Below are 23,756 nucleotides of genomic sequence, written 5' to 3'. Positions count from 1 at the left end.
CCAATGAGACTGGTAAATGCAATTGGGAAAACTAAAAGACCATCCCATCATTTCAAAACTTGCATTAGAGGCAAGTCGTTCCTATAATTACAAAGAAAATTTACATTTTAAATCACAACCTATTATTTTGCTAGACTGTTAGTCTTAGGTTTCCCCACGAAGTTGATGTAGAGAGACTCACTGGAAAATGGTATAAGAAAAATTGTTTTGCCAGTATCAAAGTACTTCTCCAATTAATAACTCCTGATAATCTTTTAAAATGTAATTAGTTTTAAAAGAGTAATAGTTATGAAGAATTTTCACAAAATATTTTTGTTAAATTAGAAACTTCTATGAAAATTACTATTTTCGATGGCAGTTCTATCTTTTGTGCCTCACTTTTCAAAAATTAAATAGAAACTAATTTCTGAATCTGAACAAAGTCCATGTATTACTTCAAATTAATATGATTGGATATAGATTCCAATATTCTGGAGAATGCTGTATTTCTATATGCATATTCTGCAAAGAATTTTCAAAGCATCAAACAATACCTCTACAAATTTATATCCAAATCATTTAGCTACAACAAATATGGCATTTTAGAATGAAATCTCTAGGCTGCTGCTCTGTAAAATAACCACACTGGGCCAGTATTTTTTGACACACATCAGGGCAACCAAAGGTCACAACTCCAAACAGTTCAGTTTAAAAAGTTTATTATTTCATTTGTATTAGTATTATATATACACGGTGTAAGAATACATGAATATTTTATCTGTGTTTTTTTTCTTTTAATCTTGATTTATATGCCGCCCTTCTCCGGAGACTCAGGGCGGCTTACAATGCGTTAAGCAATACTTTATTACTTATATATCTTTTATAAAACAATTAAAACACTAAGACTTGAACATATTAGCAAAAGCTTTAAGTGGCTTTCTGAGGCACTGAAATTGTAAGGTTAGAGAAGAGGTGGGCAATCTTTCAGCAATCATAACCACACAATCTTTTTTTGGCATTATTCTATTCATTAAGCTTTGATGGAGTCTCAAGTGGACAGAATCAGTACTTTATCATGCCTTCCATTCCAGTAGTCTACAAATTTTGTTTCTTTCTAAAAAGAAATAAGAGGAATCACAAGCAAGCCATGATGTAAACAAAAACAAATACACTTTTGTGGCATTATTTAATAAGTTTACAGTTGAGCTTACTGAAGCAAAATCTTTAATTTAATCATAAAATATACATCTATCCATCATGCACAACTATTAACATAAACTTTGCTTAAACTTTTTTCATCAGTTTAAATAATTTTTTCCTTCCTGCCAATTTTCTACCAATGAGGTATGTACTACTTGATGTATTTCTAGTAAGAGGCAATCGAATTTCAACTTGGAAAGATTAAAAGATGCAGAACTCCAGCTGCAGACAATAATTTGCTCTGTCAAATGTTTGGGTTGCTGAACTATTTTAGGCAAATGGAAAATTTGAGAAAAGAACAGAACACGATAAAAATAGTTCAGACAACTCCCAAATTACATTTTGCCCACTGGTCTCCTGCTCTTTTTAAAAAATACTGTTTAAACAAGTTTCTATATTATTAGTTTTCTAGCAGGGTTAATCAGTAGATCAAACTGGGAAAGAGAGCTTTTTATTTAAGCTTCTTACTATCTAAATGAGGAATTAGATGTTCCATTAGAGATAAAATTTAATGTATTTCTTAAAGATTTGTTATAAACTTGTTTTAAACTAGATAAGTATGTAATAAGTAAATTACTAGAATGTTTTATTTCAAATATTTTCTCTTTTACTTTTCAATTAAATTAAATTGCTACGTCAAATTACTATAAAATTGATTGTGGCCTGTACATATCTACCTAGTAGGATTGCTAATGCTGTTATATTATTTCTAATTATCTATTGCGGGGAAAAGTTCTAGAAGGCAGAAATTGTATTTATTAAAAATGTTATATCAAGAACAAAGCTAGACGTGTAACTAAATAAATATGGAATAACAACTTGCTTGTAATTTATTTCAAGGATATTTCATCGGCTGTACTCTAATGTACTAATTACTTAATCAATGCAGCAGACTTAGACAATTTAATATTTCATAAAATCCCATCAGACTCTGCCACTGAATAATGTAATGGGCAGCCACAGTATCAGAGAAATAACCTCTTTCAGTACTATACTGTCTTTTATTTACAGCTACTTAACATTCAATAAAAGGTGGTACAAAACTACAAGTTCAAAAAATGACTTATTTTAGTTAACCACTGCAGATATAAATGGGTTGGCTTCCTCCCCTGAGCTGTTGACATCCATCTCAATTTCCTACTTTTTATTCTGAATCGATCTAGGTGAAAAAATAATGTCCTAGTAATAGTGGATAAATATAAACAATACTGGGATGGACACATGTTTTTAATTGAATAAAAAAAGATAACTCTGAACCCTCTTCATCTCTCCTCCCTAATTCTCTTAGCAAATACTTTAACAAAGGCAACTCATCCCAACTTTTATATAATTAATGTGTGGCTGTTCGACTGATTTTAAGCTGGCCTATTTTCAGACTCAGAGGTCTATTCTGTGATGACAATTTAATGGAGCCCCAAAAGAAGCAATATAAAAATTATCAAATCAACAGTTCTACGTACATTTTAAAAATGTTACTGAAAAAAATATTTTGAATGTTACTGGCAGAGACTATCCACCATCATTGACACTCATATTCAAAACTATTTCCCTCCAGGTGATAGACATGTTGTCTGAGAATTTTGTGAATCGTCTATGACACATCCGGATGGAATCAGATTATAAAATATTAACTAATTCTATTTATGCATTTATTCTTTGGGGCCCGTATATATTAATTTTTTCCTTGTGCCCCTTTTCTAATACTTTGACTACTATCTATTTGCTCTAAGAGAACTCTTAAACATTTGTACCATCAATCCTGCTAATTCATTATTCCAAGCAGAATTTGGTACTGCAAAAAAATCTGCAAAGAATTGTCTCTTTCTGATATCTTACTTGAGTATCTGAGCACATTTGAAATTGCAGTTTGGAATTTGTTCCATTGCTTGTTTGAAAAGCCAAATGAACTAAAGAAATTCTTCACGTTTTTTCTTTGATTCAATCATATGCATTGCTTAAGGCTACAGAAACAAATACACAAATTCTATATCAAGAGTACTCAAATTCAGTGATAAAAAAAATTGAATTCAGTTACTTATATAAATTAAATCCCATAAGCACATTTTCAAGATTCCCGGATTTTATTCTGTTCTTGATCACAGAGAAGAGAAGACTGTCCACAAGGGGTTGAAAACCTGCTGCTGAATTACCGTTTTCCCTCTCACTTCCAAGATTTCACAAGACACCCTCATGTTTTTAAATACATCTTAGCAAACACAAGAGCTGGAAGCTTTTTGCTATTGATTCATTTCTTCTTGTTTTGATATGATTTTGCCTCATTTTGAATTATGCCAATTTTTTAATGCATCTCAGAATACCAAATTCCTAAATATTGAAGGGGAAAGAGAAAAGGAAGAGTCAAACATATCTCTTTTTATAATGTACTGGAATACGTATTTTCTAGGCCAAGGTTCTCTTAATGAACCTGTAACACACATGCAAACTTTAGGTGTCTGGTAATTAAGAAGGATACAATGACTGTATGATGCTATCATCTTTTCCTTCTTTCTTAATTAGTTTGATTCAACAAAAAAATGACAGCCCACACTATCAGGCAAACCACAACTCCACCTCAGAACAGAGTCATTGCATTTAACTCCCTGTAAGATGATCATATTCTGTACCAAGTCATTAGTATTATATTCACAATTTATGGTGCTTTTTATAACTGGCAAGTTTGCTATTTTTTCCATTTGCCACGTCATAGCTACTATGCGTACAAGTCAGGGTCGGTCACTTTCATACAGAAAGTAATGCAGCTGATGAAAATTTAAAACTTATGATTTATAGGAAAATATGTTAATTTCAATTTACTGACATGGATTAAAAATAAATTCGTGTCCTTTCCATGGATAAATACCATAAACAGGGCAGGAAAGAATCAGCATTTAAAAAAACGTTAACTTCTAAAACACAGAAATGATATCATTATGAATATATGCTTGATTTTCTAAGCCACATTTATTAGCACTGTTTCACAGCAACTTGTGTATACATTTTAGCCAAATTTACAAAGTTAGAGTTATAGTTTTGCCATATAAGCTCCTCAGGTATCAATCAAAGAAGACTACAGGTTGAAATCAGGGGTGGGTTCTACTTATCTTTACTACCGGTTCGCAATGGGGCCGCGCACGGGCTCATTTCTGCGCATGCGCAGAAGCTCCCTGATGACATCGGGCTCGGTGGGCGGAGCTTCCCGCTGGTTTTACTACCGGTTCTATAGAACCGGTCTGAACCGGGGGCAACCCACCACTGGTTGAAATAGAAAGTGGAGGATGAGGAAGAGGAGTGCTGTATCTTTACAGACATTAGTGTTGTGCACTGAATCTCAGAATAGTAATAAAGCAAATTAGAAGCTGCCTGCAGCTTCAGAAATTTAGGTCTGAAGAAATTATCCAGTTACCCCAAAAAGCCTAAATATAAGAGTCATTTTCATAGCATCACGTGGCAATCCCATACCCTCTCCCCAACACACAGAAACACATAGATACACACAGAGATGATATTCTAACAATTCACACCGATTGACATAAAAACCCGACCAAAACAAGATTTCTCACAATAAAAAACTACCACTCAACGTTTAAAAGTACATTAGCATTTTATTTAACTAAGATTTATTCCTGCGGAAAAGTAATTTCCATTTTATCTTTTCTTTTATGTACACTGAGAGCATATGCACCAAGACAAATTCCTTGTGTGTCCAATCACACTTGACCAATAAAAAATTCTATTCTACTCTATTCTATGTCTACAAAAGAATTTCTGTAGTCACAATGGGCAAGTACACTCTCCCATCAGAAAGCTGTCCTTCTCTCACAGCTCAATGTTATGTTACACTTTTCTATGAATCAATACGTACTTTCAGCATGTTTTATCATTTCATCTCTTTTACTTTTTTAGGTATAGAAGTTCTGTTCCAAAAATCTGTTTTTGGCTTTACTATATGCATTTATAAATAAAAACATTATAAATAAAAGTCTTTAGGAAAGTTTTAAAGTCAATTTTCAAAAATAAGACACTGCATGCAACAGAACTTACTTTAGCATTTAGAAAGAATTAACTGTGATATGAACATGTCAATTTATTTCTCTCATTTCATGTTAGTGGCATCTGTAAATGGAGTATTTAAACATCAGCATGCTCGAAAGGTAAGCTCCACTTTTGATTCTGAATGCTAAATAACAGAAAATATTTGGGACAAATTCAAGCCGTTTAAACTAATGTCATCTTTACTAAATTTATAGCTATTTCTCCTAAATGTGAAGCATTAATTAAATTAATCTTTAAAAAAAAACTTTCTTGCAATTTATTTCTTCGAAGTATCCTGCCCTTTTAATCTGCTTCCCCCCTTAGTCTGATTCAATCAATGGTGGTTTTATCATTAAGTATCAAAAAGGGGCAGATTATCCCACGAATTAGTACCACACATACTGCAGAATAAGACAAGGAAAGAAGTACAAACAGTGTTTACCTTAATACTTTTCCTACTGCTTGTAGAACCATTTTGCAACTTATTCCAGTTTTGGGAGTTTGAGAAAGTACAGGTCTTTCGCTGCTGTGGTTACAATGATCCCCAACCATGTTCAAGAGAGGCAGAAAGAGAAGTGGGGAAAGGGGTGGTGTGATGATGAGAGAGAGAAAGAGAGAGAAAGAGAACTGGAAGCTGCTAGCACCCGATCTCGATAGCTCACCCTCTCTTTCCTATCCTCCTCAAAAAACTAGTCCAACTACATTCACAGAGTTCATAGCTTACTTCTCTCTAACCCTTCCTCCTTCCTTGCTTCAGCCAATAAGAAAGCAGCAATGGAAACAGGAAAAACACACACCACACACACACACCCTCAGCTAGAAAAGGCAAACAGCTGCTCCTTTTTACAAATTCTTCAGTAAAAGCCAAGCCTGGGAAGTTAATGCCAATAAGGAAGCATCTGAATCGGTTTTTTCAGGCTGGCGCCGGCTGTAGAACAAGACAAGAGAAGTAGTGTGGGGAATAAGCAAGCTTCTTTCAAGCGTCCAGTTTGTACTGCAGTTTTATTAGGGATGGTGCATGGATAGAGGAGAGGAGGGGACTGCTTTAATTTGTAGCATATTAAAAAACAGAGCTGAACAAACAAGTGAAACATTTCATGATAAGCGGTTTTCTGTCTAAATCTTTACTTTTCCAAAACATCAATTCGCCTTTACCAATTTGTCTTTCATAACTAAGAAGCTCAATCTGATTTTTAACTTAGTATCTAATGTATTCACCAATCCTTTCTTCACCCGTTACACACACACACACACACACACACACACACACACACACACACACACACACACACACACACTGCTTAGCATGAAACTATATTAGCCTAAATGTTACATGCCAAGTGTTCTGGCACTAGAATAGTTCAGTTAAGATTTGACTGATGTAAGATAACAAGCGTGCTATTCACTGTTTCTTAAATCACTAATGCCTATCAACAGTGATAGATTATAAATACTTGAGGTACTGCAGTAAAGAAGATGCAGATCAAGCATCACATCTCTGTCCTCAAATGCAAAGAGCTGCTTTTGCAATAGCAGTGAACGGCTAATTTAACACTGGAAGGTATTTTATAAATAAGTATGCTCCATTACAGTTTTAATTCATCACCAATGAATTAAATGTCACATTTAGTGAGACTTTTATCTGTTCAACAGGTCTCTCAATTCAAACATAAGATTAGCAAACCAACACTAGCTAGGCTCATTCATATCCTTATGGTTATGAAACAGGCAAAAGGAGGAGAAAAGTTGTAAATAGTGAAAAGTCAATAAAACAATAGAAAATTAGCTAGTTACAGTATAAAGGTAGTCAATAGTAATGATCTGATCTTGTAATATGCATGTTGCTTATTTTTTATGGTTATTTTAAGATGTGTTTAGCTGCCCAGAGTCATATTTACAAGATGGGCTGCTATATAAATTTGATAAATAAAATAAAAATAAATGAATAAAATTATGTCCAATTCTTTGGAGGGGAGGTTGAAATAGTTTATAGCAGGCCGTTTTCCCTGGCAGAGGGTTGCAGGAGGCCGTTGCAGCCAGAAACGGAGATTGGGAGCTCATTTTTGCTGGCAGAGGCACCGCGGGCTGGTCCCCGTTTTCAGGGTGGCCCCGTGGGCCAGGTCTAAGCACTCTGCGGGCCAAATCCAGCCCACAGCCTTGAGTTTGACACTCCTGTTTTATAGAATCAGTTTATGAAAGAGGTTAAATAGATTTTTTCCAGGTATACCTCACCTTCCATTGGAATGCAGATGTTTTCTGTAATGTACGTTAAAATAAACCGTAGGCGATAAAACTGTAATTTGTCTAATAAAATTACATACCAGTATACCAGTGGTCCCCAATCTTTCTGGCTCTGCAGACTGGCAGCAGCGGGTGTGGTGGTGGTGGTTTTGTATGCACATGCACTGCTTGCACAAATGCAGCTTTCCATGCTTGCTTGCTTTCCCGCTGCTGGCGCAGTCCAAGTCCGAAGTGGAAGGCAACTGCACCTGCTAAGTAAAACCCGAAGCCAAAGCTTGGGCCAAAGCATTGGTAAGAAGTGTCTGAAAATTAAATGGCTGGACCAGATCGTGCCCCTCTCCCACACGGAGCCCAGCAGCCGTAGGGGTAAAGGTAGATTCAAGTGAAAGTCTACCTCTGGACTGTGAAGCTTGCACTCCCCTGATGGCATTCTGACCTACATCCAAGCCCCCTTGTTTAGGCACATCCGAGCTAGAATGAGCTCTGGCAAGATCTAATTGAGTTAAATCTCCCTCTTCCCCTGAATGAGGAGAAACTTGGGCTACAGAAGCTTGAGCCTTCTTTTGAGCCCTCTCACATTGCCTTTCTAGGGCATTATGCCTTCTTAAGGCATCCTTGTCCATTGTGCCAGAAGGGGGAGGTTTGGGCGTGACAACTTCTGGCTCCTGTCTACTTGAAGCTGCAGAGGTCTTAGATTTGGATTTCGTGATCTTTTTAGACCTAGGAGGGGTCTGAGGCTGGTCAATGTCTGACAAAAATTCTTGGTCAGCCATAGTAAATTGATCCAGAATCACAAAGATCCTCTGGCAAGAGACCCAACAGCAAGGAAACTGTGGGATAGGAACAGTTTTGGCGCCAAAACCAACGTTCAAAATGTCCTCCGACACCAACAGTTAAGTGCAAAAGTCCCTCAGCCAGATAGCTGCACCATACAAAATGTCTCTGCTCTCTGGCTCCCTCTGCAGCTTTCACTAGGCGGCCAAGATTAATAATCCCCTCATGCTGCTTGTGCCTCAAACCTGCTGTTAAAAAAGGCGCGAAACCGATGACAGGCTTTCTGCGCTCCTCCGCTGCTTCGCAATGACCGGCGAAGTTCCGCTGATGATGGTCACTCCAATTGAGGCCAAAAGCTAACACGTCTTCTAGCGCCGACAGTGAGGCAAGAAATACTTGGAGTTTGAATCGGTGGTCGGACAGGGACTCCAGAACTGCCCTGCACTAACTGGTGCCCAAAATGGCGGCTGCAGTTATCCAGGCTCACCCAGGGACCAACGCGCTTGCCGGTGGCCAAAGAAGCGGCTCAAGCGGCAGCTGTCAGGAGCTGCCCAGCCGGGTCAGACTCCGATCGCTGCAAGATTTAGAGAAGCGGGGGTGGTGGTCTGGAGCCCCAGACTCACTCACCCACCGCTAGCAGCGAGGAACAGCTACAGCCGCAAGCTGTTCCAACATGGATCTTCGGCTCCAACTAATAAATACCAAACACACCAACAAAAATAACAAAATCTAAACTCTCACTAATCTCTACAGTAACTGCAAAAGCATACAGAAAACAAGTCCCTACAGTAAGACTGAGCGAAATAACTGGGGATCCTGAGAGGAGAGGAGGCGTGGCCAAAAGATTTAAAGAAACACCATGCTCAGTCCCTGACAGGCAGATGACGAAAGCCCATCTATGAATTGACTGAGCAGCGCAATGGAAAACTGCTGTTCCAGTTTCTGGTGCTCCCGCACATGTGCACCAGTTAGCTGCTCTTCTGGTTTCTGGTGTTCCCCCGCCCACCCACGCTCCTGTTTCAGCACTCAGTGCCAAAAAGTTTCGCCAACACGGGCCTAGAGCATTAAAAGCCTAACAAATAAATATCTCTAAAACAATAGAAATCCCAATCAAGATAAAATTATAGTTAAAAATGGGAAGGAAGGGAACGCATAGGGTGATGGTATGGCCTCTTAATTCATCAATGACTTCCAGTGTGAAACTTCCCCATTAGGTCCCCAAAACTATCTGGCAAAGTCAGGTCTTCAGGCTCCTGCAGAAAGTAAGACAGCCAATCTCACCTCACAAGGTAAGATGTTCCCAAGGGCAGGAACCACGGCAAAGAAGGCACTTCTCCTGGACCCCACCAGTCAGAATTCCTTGACTGCCAGGGTCTACAGCATGCCTCCTCTGCCAGTGAACGTGAGATGGGCCAATCCCAGTCGGTGAGACGGTTCCTTAAGTAACTTGAACCCATGCAATGAATTGCAGCCGGAAGCAGACTGGCAGCCAGCATAGCTCACCAAGCAGTAATGTAACATGGATCATCCTATGGACTGCCTGTGCCTCCGCACTCTGCACCAATTGAAATTTCCAAATGCTTTTCAAGGATAGCTAAAGCTGACTATATTTAAGCCAGTAACAGCAAAACACTCTTCATATCTAACATAAATGGACATTAAAACAAACAATACTGAGAATTTAACTACTCTGTAGATAAACTTTCCATCATTGAAGATTTTTTTTTTAAAAAAAATAATCCCTTTGAATGAGAAAACATTTCCAAAATGTAGGTTCCATATTATGTGACTTCCAATGGCAATATTTATTTAAAGAAATATGGGTATAAATCAAATGAATGAATGAATGAATGAATGAATGAATGAATGAATGAAGTAACCAAGTTCAATCCTTGTCTGTTAACAGTTTATCTGAAATGTAATTATCCTTTTTTTACATACTGTTTGAACCATAAGTCCTGAATTTGCCTCACAGCAGTAAACCCCATATTTGTTATTATGCATTCCTTTTGACTTACATACTTCTTTATTCACTCTAATGAAACAATTAAGTGTGCATGAACATTCAAATACATTGTTAATGTTCAGTCTGATAAACTGTAAACACAGCACAGCCATTTTGCCTCAGTATAAGGAAATCCTCTGCCTAACAATTATGTAGATACATCTTGTAATGCACGTAAAAAGGAAAGCTTTACAATAAGTTTATAACTTATTATCAAAAGACAACTGATTGTTGTTCTAAGCAACAAAAAGCTCTGTTAAAACTCTTAAAACATAAGCATTGCTTTATTTACTAGAAAGCATTAATAAAAGTGTAATACTTTTGAGAATTTATAATATAACTATGATCAACTGTTGCTTAAGTAGCTGTTTGTTTGCCTCTTTCTAGAGTAGTAGTCATTAAAAAATACAAAGAATATTAATATCATGAGGCCTCAGAAGAAAGACTTTTCTCTATTATAACGGCAACAAATGAAATAAGTGTAATATATTACTGTTAAAAGTACAAGATAACATTAAGAAATGCAGTTTGCTCAGCTCTAGCTGAAAGACTATGTAACCTAAATTGCAACCTATATTAAAACACCAAATTGTAACCTACTTAATATACCATGTCCTTGCTCAACTTACTTGAATGACTCTATTTCAATACTAATTGTGCTAATACTATCTGAGAATATAACCTAAATATACTAGAATGTATTTTAAAGCCACCAGAAAAAACATTTTCATTGAAATGTCTAGCATGGGCTTTCAAAGAAGGAAAGATTAATTGCAGGCTTTTACATGAAATTACTGGGAGAGTTGTATCTATGCTGTACCAAGCTATTTGAAGGATGAAGCAAGAACACTTTTTATAACTTTTTTTTGTATGCATGAACTCCTAATGATTTGCTTTCTGTGTTAAAACTGTATTTCCTAAAAGAAGATTTTCTAAAGTAGTTTTGTAGATCCTTTTAATTTCTTGGTTTCTAATTTTACTTAATTCCTTAGTGCTAACTTGCTTGATACTTTACTCATGTTATGTGGATTTTCCCACAAAATTCTACCCACTTATCACTTCTTAATTTTCCCGTCCCTAACATTCTGAGGTATAACATAGCTACAAATTATTTTGAATCATCATTGCTGGTTTATAATCTTTGTTCTATGTATGCATAAAATAGCATTCTATAGCAATTCTGCAAAGTGTTTTGCACTATGAGGTATGGAATATTTACTTTTTTCCCACAGGGTCTTAATTTTTACTAGGATCTTGATCTATCTAGAGTATATGACACCTAATTTTTAGCACAAGTTTAATTATAGATTGTATTTAGGATGATTAAAGGTTTGAAGACTAAAACATACGAAATACAGTTACAGGAACTGGATATTGGTTTGTCTAGAGAAGGGAAGGACCAGGGATGACATGATAGCAGTATTCCAATATTTGAAGAGCTGCCACAAAAAAGGAGTCAACTTATTTTCCAAAGCACCAGAAGGCAAGACAAGAAACAATGGATGGAAATTAATCAAGGAGAGAAACAACCTGGAATTAAGGAGAAACTTCATAACAGTGAGAACAATTAACCAGTGGAACAGGTTGCCTTCAGAAGTTGTGGGTGGTTCATCACTGGAAGGTCTCTTGCTTGAGCAGGGGGCTGGACTAGAAGACCTCCAAGGTCCCTTCCAGCTCTATTCTGATTGATTGATTTTCCAAATAAATTCTGAAGTTAAAAATGCTTTATGGAAAAGGAGATTGGGAAATGCTTAGAATTGCAGGGCTCAATCCTCCATTCTGGTATACAGTAGAACCTCTTTCTAATTATTTTTCCATTGTATTTATCAGCCACTCCCCCTCAAAAAAAATGTCCTAAAATATCTAGGCATGCTGAGAATACTAAGTTTGTTTTTAAAAATAACTCTGGGGATTTTTATTAATTCCTGCTGAATTAATAGATGAATATCATTCTCTAGAGCAAGTGATGCTGACACACATACAAAATCCCACAATTTTGCCTAAAATGAGAAATTAATTTATATTTACATAAACTTTATTTTTTATGGTCAATAGAGAAAATAAACTCTTGTACAAGAGTTGCCTTCACCTTAGAGAAAGAATGTTTAAATATAATTTTAAAAACTTTTGAAAAATATTGCTTTCTGGATTAATCAAAAGGGTACTTAGAATATGGATTTTAAACAATTTAACAATGGATTAAGAGCTCAAATGGATTTGGAATTATAACTAACTTTTCAGAAGATTGCTTCTCATGAGAAAGTGGCATTGTTTACTTTTTTGCTAGCCAAAATAAGATAATGGGACTTTAAATGTTGGATACTAGAATTGGACACTAGGTGGAGTTGGACTGGAGCTGGACACTAGGCGGAGCTATAGGATAACAAAAGAATGGAAGGAAATAATCTAATAGTGAGCTATTTGATGGAAAGCATGTAACAATTATGAGGTTTTTTGACAAATAGTCTTTGAAACTCTTGCAAATGACTGATAAATGGACAGTTAAGGATTCAATGGAAGAAGAATAGGATGCATTGGATAAGTTTGAATTTAACTTGAATGTGGCAATAAATGTAGAAAGGAAGGATGCCAAAAAAGAATCTATTATTAGCTTCAAATGAAATGTATGATGTATGCTTCAGTGCCATGTATATAAGTTGTAAATAAAGGAGAAATACAATTATTACACCAAAAAAAAGGGAGGGGGAGGGGGGGGGAGAGAGAGAGAGAGATGATTTTTTTCCTACTGAATGTACAAAAGATATCTATGAAAGTTTTGAAGGCCTTTCTGAAAATTGATCTCCCAAAAAAGGACAAATTTCTTCATCAGATTTACAAAACAGATTTGCTAAGGTTTGAAAGATCTTCTGGGGAAGGATAAAAAAACAGTGGCAAGATTTTAAAATATGGGATTTTATTTGATGGGTTAAGAATTAAGATAGTTAAAAGGATAGGAAAGAATATATAATTGGCTTATTTGATCAAAGTTAAAGTAGATATTTACTTGTATCTGACAACCCTTACTGGACTTTTGCTGACAAGGAATGAATAATGAGGATTTTGTGTTTAGTTAAGAGATGAGATATGCAGTAAAGAGAGTGTAGGTTGCAACTTAATAGGTGAAAATAATTTGTATGCATTTGTTGGGATGAAAGGAGGAAGTTATTTTTCTTATTTTTTTTCCTTCCCCCTCTTTTTAGATTTTTGTAGTTTGAATAGCCTGAATATTTAATAAAATTGTTTGGAAAACATGGTATATCCATCATAAATTGTGATTTGTACTTCATCTATTGCATCTCTATTAAATCAATGGAAGAAATATAAATGGAAGAATTAGCCTCAGAGGAGGCGAAGGCAGCAGCAGATCATAGAATAGAACAGAATAGAATTCTTTATTGGCCAAGTGTGATTGGACACACAAGGAATTTGTCTTTGGTGCATATGCTCTCAACGTACATAAAAAAACAAGATACATTCGTCAAGAACACACCCACACCCACCCCTAAGACCTAATTTTAAGAAAGACTAGTTTGGCTGTGATGTTAACTACAGTTTAATGTTATAAGAATAAGCTGCAGGAGGATTAGAGCTTGAACTCTGTCCTGACCACCAACAGTATGGCTAGGAGGTGTCTGAAAATATTCATTTTCACTGTTTGAATTGTAGCATTCTAGGTCATGGAAACTTAACTATGTATGATTAGTTTTAACTATGGGAAAAATGACTCACTTTCAAAGCATATTCTATAAATGTGTCTTATTTCAATTACCAGAGTTGTAATTAACCAAATTGGAAGAACAGAGAGGAAAAATGGAAGCTTATGAGCCTCAAGGCTTTATTTAATACGTCAAAATTTAGCATTACATCCAAATACCTACTCAATTATGATTTATTATGAGTAACATAACTAATGTATCAAATTAAAAAAAATCTGATAAACTTGTGAATTCAATACTGATGTGACAAAAAAAGCTATCTACAATGAAAATTGTTATAGATCCGTGATGACGAACTTATGGCACGCATGCCAGAGGTGGCACGCAGTGCCCTTTCTGTGGGCATGCTAGCCATTGTCCCAGTTCAGCTCTGCCGTGCATGTGTGCGTGCCTCCCACCGGCCAGCTGGTCTTTGGGTTTCTGCCACACATGCATGGGGGGCATGCAGGGGGAGTATGCGTATGTGGGGAGCGGAGAGCATGTGGAGGGAATGCGCGTATGCACAGGGGTGAGTGCATGCAGGGGGCCATGTGTGCATGCACGGGGGAGCGGGACACATGTGGGGGCCACATATGCATGTACGGGGAGTGGGCACATGGGGATACACACATGCACGGGGGTGGTGCTCATGTGGGGGGCGCATGTGGGGGCGCATGCACTCATTGCATTTTGAGGGTTCGGGCGCACACGTTTTGGGCACTCAGTCCGGGAAAGGGTAGCCATCACTGTTATAGATAATATAATGACCCAGGGGCAGGACATCTGTTATGTGAAGGAGAAAAACAAATTTCCATAAAACAAATGTGATTATTATTATTTTTTTGGTGCATGACTTTCAGGTGGTGATGGCAGCGGTGGAAGGAATGGCACCCATTGGTAAGGTGACAGCAGCCTCACTGTATAGGCTCCACTATAATTATAGTCAGCACAAGTAATAATGTTCATAATGTGGCACGCGTGCCATAGGTTCGCCATCATGGGTGTAGGGTCTCCTCCTTGGGCGGGGGATTGGACTTGATGACCTACAAGGTCCCTTCCAACTCTGTTTATCTGAATCTGAATCTTCATAATCAGTAACATTATTTTTTGTTTTCCACCTCAAAACCAATTGATGCCACTTTATTATAGGGTGTTTGCAATCAATGGAATTTCTTTACTCAAAGATGAACAGTGGAAAATAAAAAAGACATAACTGTCCAAGCCAGAAAAAGTTATATATATATAGGAAAACCACACTGAGTCAGCAACACAGGCACAGCATGATAAAGTCAGAAGGTAGATTAATTCTAAACTGCAAAGCTAATGTGTTTGGGGTTTCTCAAAGAGAACTTAAATGTTCTCCACATCCTATTCACAATTACAAATTCAAATTCAAGAACATAGTTGTAATCTGATAAAAAGAGGAAAAGGAAAAGCTAGATTCTCCATCCTACCCCAAAATCTTCCTACGATAAGGAAGTAAGTGCTTATTTGACTTTCCCCACATAATTCCTTCAAGGCTTTAATGTTTCAGAGTAAAGGTTTCCTGAAAGGGAATTTCATCTATGGGATATCGTGCATTATAATAGATACACATTAGGCCTTCAGTTTTCTTGTATGATTAAAACTAAGTGAATATTGAGATTTGTATTCCATGTCCTGCCAAAAATGTACTATAGGGAGGCCTTGCAGCAAGATGGGCAGCAAACAGATTTTAAATAAATACACACACACACACATTATAATGTGTGCAATCAGGATTCTAAATTGTGTGCAAAATCTCTATTAGCAAAATAGGTCCTGCTCCAATGCAAGGAGCTAATTTATTTTTAATGAATTAAGTTTTAGTTAATTTCAAATTAACTAAAGATTCCCTACTGAATTTCCAACAAGGTACATGTAAGGGGCGTTGGTCTTACCTGATACGCTCCTTCTCAGGGTGCTGACAAGAGAATCCAGGAATGGGTTGACATCGTCTGCTAGATGGTTGGACTGAGTCTGTCAGAGCTGTGAGGACAGGCCTCCTTTACCAATGGTCTCCAGCTTTTGGTGAAGGCGTAGTGACAGACCGACATGCTCCTGTTCTAATGTTGCCCACCTCTTGACCCAGGACCAGACAGTCTCCAGGGTGGAGCTGGATTCTCTGTCAGCACCCTGAGAAGGAGCGTATCAGGTAAGACCAATGCCCCTTCTCCAGTGTGCTGACTAGAGAATCCAGGAATGGGACATACCAAAGCTGGCTTGTCTTACGGGTTGGCCGCAGTCTGGTCCGGGGTCCCCTGAGCCGTGTAAACCCTCTGGAGGACTCGCCTGCCAAAGGCCGCTTCAGCTGAAACAAAGATGTCCAGCTTATAAAGTTTGATAAAAGGGGATGGAGAGGACCATGTAGCTACATGACAAACCTCCTCAAGAGAGGCCTGTGTAGCCCAATCTGCTGTCATGGCTGTGCTCCTTGTGGAATGGATCGTCACCGGCCGAAGCAATGGAAGAGGCCTTGGCGATGCACACCCGTATCCACCGGCCCATGATTGATGGAGTGACCTTGTTACCCAGGGTAGAGCGTTGGAAGGACACAAAGAGTGACTCTGTCTTCCTGAAGGAGGAAGTCCTCTTAATGTACATGCGGAGGGCCCTCCTAACGTCCAAGGTGTGGCACTTCCTCTCCAGGGCATGTACAGGACTCGAGCAGAAGTCTGGCAGTATGAGTTCCTGAGCCCGATGGAACCAGGAATTCACCTTGGGAACAAAGGAGGGATCCAGCCGCAAGACTACCCTGTCAGGGTGGAAGATACAGAGGTCCTTCCTGACAGAAAGGGCCTCCAATTCTGAAATCTGTCTGGCCGACATGATGGCCACCAAGAAGCCACCTTGCAGGTGAGGAAGCGCAGAGTGGCTGATCTCAGTGGTTCGAATGGGTCTCGGTTAATGAGTTCAGTACCCTGGTAGGTCCCAGGTAAGGTACCTGTGTACCACTGGAGGCCGTAAGTTCATTGTGCTCCTAATAAACCTGCGCACCATCGGGTGCTGAGCAAGGGACTCCAGATCCCCGTAAGATAAGACTGAAGACAGAGCTGCCACCTGTCTACGGATTGTTGTCCATAGACAGGAGAGATCTGGAGGAACTCCTGTATTTGGCCATGGACACCGATGCGAGGTTCAATCCCAACCTAGAACACCACGCACAAAGGCCCTCCAGATTGCATTGTAAATTCTATTGGTGGAAGGTCTCCTGGAGGCCTGTATAGTCTGAATCATCCTGGAGGAGTAATTATCCTGGCTCAGAAGTCTCCACTCAAATGCCAGATGGTCAGTTGGAGCCACTGAGGGTCCGAGTGGACCAAGGCCCCCTGGCTGAGGGAGATTCTGTCTGGTGGTATCCTCCAAGGTCTGGCCACTGACAGGTTGACCAGGTCAGCAAACCATGGCCTTCTGGGCCAGTGGGGGGCAAGAAGTAACCTCTGCCTTTTCCACCAATATCTTCTGGATCACCTTCGGAATGAGGGGAAGAGGAGGAAAGGCATAGAGAAGTCCTCGGGGCCAAGGGCTGCGAAGAGCATTGACCCCCTCCGCCCCCAGTGCTGCAAACCTGGCAAAGAACCTGGGCAGTTTTGGGTTGACCTGAGTGGCAAACAGGTCCACGGCTGGAAGTCCGAAGCAACCCGTCAGCTCCTCAAATAAGATGTAGGCGCCACTCCGAGTTGTCGACTGGGGCCCTACTGAGCCAGTCCACCTGCACATTTGTCACTCCAGAAATATGTTCTGCCCTGAGGAACAGAAGATATCTCTCTGCCTTAAGGCCTAGCTGTTCGGCCTCTTGCATGAGGGACCTGGAATGGGTGCCCCCTTGGCGGTTTATATGGGCCTTGGTGGCCACATTGTCTGTCAGGATTAAGACGTGTCTGTCCAAAACCACACCCTGGAACCTCCTAAGGGCTAGGCAAACTGCCCTGAGTTCCAGCCAGTTTATATTGTGGCCCAGGTCTGCCTGCATCCACTGCCCTTGAGTCATCCTGGATTGGAGATGGGCCCCCCAACCAAAGAGGCTGGCATTTGTGGTAATGGTCAGGCGGTTTGGCTCCTTGAATAGACTCCCTACTGAGATTGCCTGGGAAGTCCACCACCGGAAGGAGCGGATCACTCCTGGCAGAACCCTGACCTTGGCCAGTGAATTGCTCCTGCCTCACCAAAGGTCAGGCAGGATAAAATCAAAACACATCTGTCCTAGCTGAGACTGAGTCAAAAGCTGGGGACTGTTGGCAAAGGAGGTGTGTCCTCACAGCTCTGACAGACTCAGTCCAATCAGCTAGCAGACGATGTCAACCTGGTTCCTGGATTCTCTAGTCAGCACACTGGAGAATGATATTATATTGAGACTCTTTGGAAGAACTATGTATTATGCATATAATCATAGGTAAGTGCAGAATCAATTAGTCATACTGTCACAATAATGTAGATCAAACCATGGGATTGATTCTGCTAAAACAAATTACTGCACTTTCTAATAATTAAATATAAGACACACATCAAAACAGATAAACTTACCAACATGTTTATCTCATACCCTGTAACATTAGTTTGTGGCATTACAGTCTATTAGACTCTTCTAATGTCCCCTCCAAGATCAGAAGCAGTGGCAAACCAATAGCTGAACCACATAGTTAAGACTGCTATAAAACTTCACCATTAAAAACAAAATCCTAGAAATAAAAATTTCTAGGTAAGCAAATAAGGGATGCTGTATTTATGAAGATGAAGCTAATGTGAGCACTGGAATAATGATAGACTTACTTCTTTCTTGTCTAGTATCATCGCTGTCTGCAACTGATCAGTTCAGCTATTTAATTCTGCATTTTTTTAGTAGCATGTGACATGTCGATTGTGGAAATGGCAGTGAGTGATTAAGCAAATGGGAGAGGCTCAGCAGATTAATGATAGGGAGGTATATTGTTGGGTACCCCTAGATTCATGAGGAATATCAGCAACATTGTATGCTAGGGCTTTAGTTTAAGGAGCATGATACTGACCAACAACTCTGGATGGAGAAGGACCTAAAAATGAATCCCAAAATATACAGAGATACTGTTTGTCATCGTTTAAGTATACCAGTGCACAAATTAATTATCACAATCTGTACTTGTTGAAAAACATCTGCAGCATAAAGAACACACAACACCTGAGGATTAGCAGTAGAGCTGCATTCTGCATGGCATCAAGGACAATGAGACCTGTAACTCATATTTTACCTTTTGAAAATGTAAAAGTCTGACAAGACTGAATTTATAGTTACAAACTTCCATTTATTGCTCCTAGCAGAATTTACTCTCTTAAAACTGCACGGTGGAGCATTCATTCTCTTTCCAGTAAAGGAGAATAACCACCTGAAAGTTTTTTAATTTAAGAAATCTTTTGGCTGGAATTTAATAACTGTATTGAATGTTTTCAACTTTTTTTTTAGTTATGTGGGATACAAGTGATGTCTTGGTATTACCAAGAAGGAGTCTCCCTCTCCCTGGCCAATAAATCTTTTATTTCTGACATCTGCACTAAAGCTACTTAAAACAAACTGTTTGTGGTAATTTTACCCTGCTTCCCAGCAGAAAATGCCGTAGAACTGGCTTACTAAGATCAACAATTAGACAAGCATTATATTTAGGCTTACAGTATAAAAATGAAACTTGAGGGAAAGGAGACAAGTATAGGCACAAATTCTCAAAGTTACACATTCTGATATAGATTTAGAAACCTTTTAAAACTGATTTAAATTATTTTTAAAAAGTTTTTGGTTTCTTCACCTTCTTCTGTTTAGTGTTTAACATTCTTTCAAATTAAATGAACAACAGAAGGCCACAGAATTCTCCAGAGGCCAAGACTCTGGCATGGAAGCTGAACAAAATTGTGTCCTTCCACTTTTAGACAAGCTTTGCTGACCCTGATGGAGTGTCACTACACACATGCAAAACCGTGAATCTGGCTCCTTGAGATTAAAAAAACTGCCAGCTGAATCTGGAAGGGAATCACTTTAAATGCTGACAGCTAGCCAAGAGCTTGCTGGAAGCAATGTTTTTGATTTTTTATTGCCTTCAACCCAGAAACCTCAATCCTTGCTAACACCACCCATTTTGTGCCTGATCACTTCACCTTTAGAACTGAACTTAACGTGCTTCCAACTTCTCCCTCCTGCCATACGCTTTTTCTCTCCAGTTCCTTCTCTGAGTCTGGCCTAACTATTAAGGGACTAAGAACACTCATTTTATGCAGGTATTTTCATTAGGATTTCCTCAATCGTTCATCTAGGATTTCATAACCCAAGGTTTTATTGTAATCTGTAAGCAAAGTGCTTATTTTTTTTAGCTTATATTTTTAACAGCTGAATTTTGCTTTCAATTTCTTCTTACTTTTGAAAGCTAAAGTATACAGTTAAGATCAAGATCACACAGAAGTTCCCGTCCTACTATTAAAACAGGAAATACACATCATTAATACTTTCTCTCCTCCTGGAGCATATCTGTTCCCAAATGCCACTAATTAAAGATTATAGATTGAAATGGCACAAGTAAACAATTCATGCTACAACTACTGCTACATCACAATCCTATGTTCTATCAGACAAGGAAATAATGCACACCCTGAAGCATTACTTACACTGTTGCATAATTGCTCATGTTTTTCAGCATCATGGCAAGCTGTATAGATAAATCAATTATTATTGTGCATCTTCCATGAGAGAAAGGAGAAAAAAATTCAAATGATTTTAGTAGGAAAGTAAGATGACAGAACTATTTTTTTTTCCAGATAAGGTAACTTATATCCTATTTTAAAGAAAAGTGGTACAAAATGAAAAATGACACACAATCCACAATCATATTTTTCCAAGTTTGTATACCACTGTATCTGCTTCCATTGTCTTGTCTCAGACTTTCATGAACAGACTTTTGTTTCACACCTTTATTAACCCACTTAAAATGAGACACTAAGTGCAAGTTTAAGTTGAACAAAAAGAGGTATTTTCCTTGGTACTGTTTCCATTAAATAATGCTATCAGGCCATCTGCTAGTCTTAAATAGAAATAAATTAATCTTTTTACCAGTATGCCTTAAGTAACAATTTTGTTAAGGACCTCACAACATACATGGGTTAAAAAAACCCAGCATTTTAAAATAATCATAACAGTGTTTCATGTAGAAGAAGGAGTAGCAGAACCAGGGGGAGGAGTTAAAAGAGGAATTAGCCTAAAATCCCTATGTAGCCATAAGTGAACTAAATCCAGCCTCCCTTGAGTTCCATTGACTCTTATTTAAATCCAAGCAGGTGCTAACCATTAGTTGAGAAGCTTCCTGTGCATAGGCATGAATAGCAATAGATCAGTTTAACTGGACCTTCATGCGTGGATCTGATCTTTTGCACCTGACACTCCAGTTTTTATAGCACAAGAAAGTTTTGTGGAAAATATGGAACAGTGATGCTGATGGCAAGGATCTGATCACCCTGTCCTTAACTTTGTATTAAAGATGACAGAAGAGATGAGAGTTTCATACTTAGATTTCATTTTGCATCTAGCCCAAGACCAAGAAGCTCATGACTGTGGGGTTCTTGATGCTTCCTGAGCTTGGTTGTTTCTTTGCAGACATTTCATTACCTAACTAGGTAACATCATCAGTGCTAGAAGAGAGTGGGGGTTTGTTCTCTTGGGCTTGCCCTGTCAGTATTGTGGGGTTTGTTCTTGGTGATTGTTTGATTAGGTTGTTATTTATTGTCAGCTTGTTTGTCTTAGTTGATAGTTCCTTGGTTGGAGTATTGTTAACTTCTTGATTGTTGGTCTACCGTAGTATTAATCTTTGTGTTCATCCCTGCTTATCTGTGTGTTGATTGGTAGTAAGGAGGTGTTTAGGTCTTTTTGTTTTCTTCTTGGTTTTTTTTTTTTTTTTTGGTTTTTTTAATGGTATGTAGACGTTGTTTATCTCAATGAGCCCCTTTGCTGGCTGATTTGTCTGACTGTCAGGCTTCCAAGAATTCTCTAGCATTTTTGAACTTGGCTTGGCCTACAAATTTTCCCAAGGGACCACATGAGAAACTGGGATTGTTGTGTCGTCACTGCACACACACCCCGATGCTGCCACTACCCCACACCCCTCCTGGGATGGCTACACTGATACCCCAATACTGATGCCCTATGCCCAATGCTCCTACCCGCCCTGCCCTCTCACTGCCACTACAGGCTGGGTTGAGATCTCCGGCAGGCCAGATGTGGTCCACAGGCATAAAATGTTCAGATCTGGTCTAGGATGCTCAGAGATTCCCAGTAGATACTATGGTAAAGTCTGTCCATCTGTTGTGAAATTAAGGAATTTTCTTCTTCTATTGTTATTTGGTGTTCATAGATCTTCTGCCTATTTGTCCTACATAGTAGCTGTTACAGTATGTTGTAGATGATTGCTGTTGCTGGGGTTGCTGGGGCTTTTGGTTTACTTAGGATGTTTTGGAGACCTTTAAATTGGTTCGTGTGATATGGAGATGCCATGTGACTTCAGTAGCCCACTGGTGGTTTCTGAGATGTTTTTGATGTATAGCAGTGTTATCCTTTTCACAGCTTGTATTAGTTGTGCTATATTGGGTTGAGTGGTTAGGCCTCATTTGATAAAGTTGTGCGCTTTGTTGGAAGATGTTATATGGATGATCTGTTCCCTTTTTCTGATGTTCTGGGTTGCTGCAGTGTGTTTGAACTCATCTAAACAGTGTTCTTAAGAGTACTACATACTAGATCAAAGTTCAGCGCGAGCTGCACTGGCTCCCGGTGGTCTTCCGGGTGCGCTTCAAGGTTCTGGTTACCACCTTTAAAGCGCTCCATGGCTTGGGACCTGGTTACTTACGGGACCGCCTACTACCATCAACAGCCTCCCACCGACCAGTACGCTCCCACAGAGAGGGGCTCCTCCAGGTGCCGTCGGCCAAACAATGTCGGCTGTCGGCCCCTAGGGGGAGAGCCTTCTCTGTGGGGGCACCGACGATCTGGAATGAGCTCCCCCCAGAGATACGGAGGATTCCGGATCTGCGCACCTTCCGCCGCGAGTTGAAGACGCTTTTGTTTCATCAAGCTGGCCTCGCCTAAATCTCCTCCCTTCTAAAGTGTAAATTCTAAATTTTTAATGGATTTTAAAATATGGGTATTTTAAATTGGGTATTAATTCAGCCAAATTTATTTAATTCATTTTATTCGATTTTAAATTTTGTATATCTATGTGTTTTATTTCATGGCTGTGCACCGCCCTGAGTCCTTCGGGAGTAGGGCGGTATAGAAATTCAATAAATAATAATAATAATAAAAGTATTAAAATTCCTATCAAGTTTCTCACAACAGATAAAGTGATAAGATAAGCCAATATCACAATTCACAGAAGCATAATATGCAACTATCACCGATGTATGGATTCCTATTTCAATACACACCCAGAAAAATACAGAGGACACCAACTCTTCTGCCTGACATATATTTAAGCCCTTTCAATCATAATTAAACTTTCATCTTCACTTTCATCTTCACATTCCTGAAAGTATCCTGAAAGAGATCATACCATTTCATTCAGATCTATTACATTTTTGTTGTTTTCCATACTTAAAATAGTCCATACATTTCTTTGCTTCATTTGGTAATCACGTTCTTTACTATTTTCTCCTCTTTCATTCTAAGATGCAATCTTCTACATACCATGGACATGGTTTGGACCCGTATATTTAAAAATCTACCACTCATCTAGTACTGGTCAATTAAAGCTTTCACATAATGATTTTCAGTAAAGAAAGAGAAGTTGTAGTCTTAAACATGCCCCTGTCAT

The 23,756-nt window shown here is 38.8% G+C and overlaps 1 protein-coding gene across 4 annotated transcripts in view; it reads right to left on the bottom strand.

The window, feature by feature from the left end:
* MOB2 (MOB kinase activator 2) overlaps window positions 1-23,756 on the bottom strand; it is a 120,256-nt gene that overhangs the window by 31,555 nt on the left and 64,945 nt on the right. The window contains exon 1 of one of the 4 annotated variants that reach the window (XM_034416858.3): window positions 5,654-9,927. The exons of 2 other annotated variants lie outside the window; for them this stretch is intronic. In XM_034416858.3, the coding sequence (XP_034272749.1) occupies window positions 5,654-5,763 (110 nt within the window). In that variant the 5' untranslated portion in view covers window positions 5,764-9,927. Of the gene's footprint in view, window positions 1-5,220; window positions 5,244-5,653; window positions 9,928-23,756 lie in introns of those variants that run through there. One more of the 4 variants, XM_087880306.1, reaches the window with a different exon arrangement.

The sequence above is a fragment of the Pantherophis guttatus genome, chromosome 1, assembly GCF_059756535.1.
Source record: "Pantherophis guttatus breed Tessera chromosome 1, ASM5975653v1, whole genome shotgun sequence".
Lineage (NCBI taxonomy): Eukaryota > Metazoa > Chordata > Lepidosauria > Squamata > Colubridae > Pantherophis > Pantherophis guttatus.
This window is presented reverse-complemented; position numbering and strand designations above follow the sequence as displayed.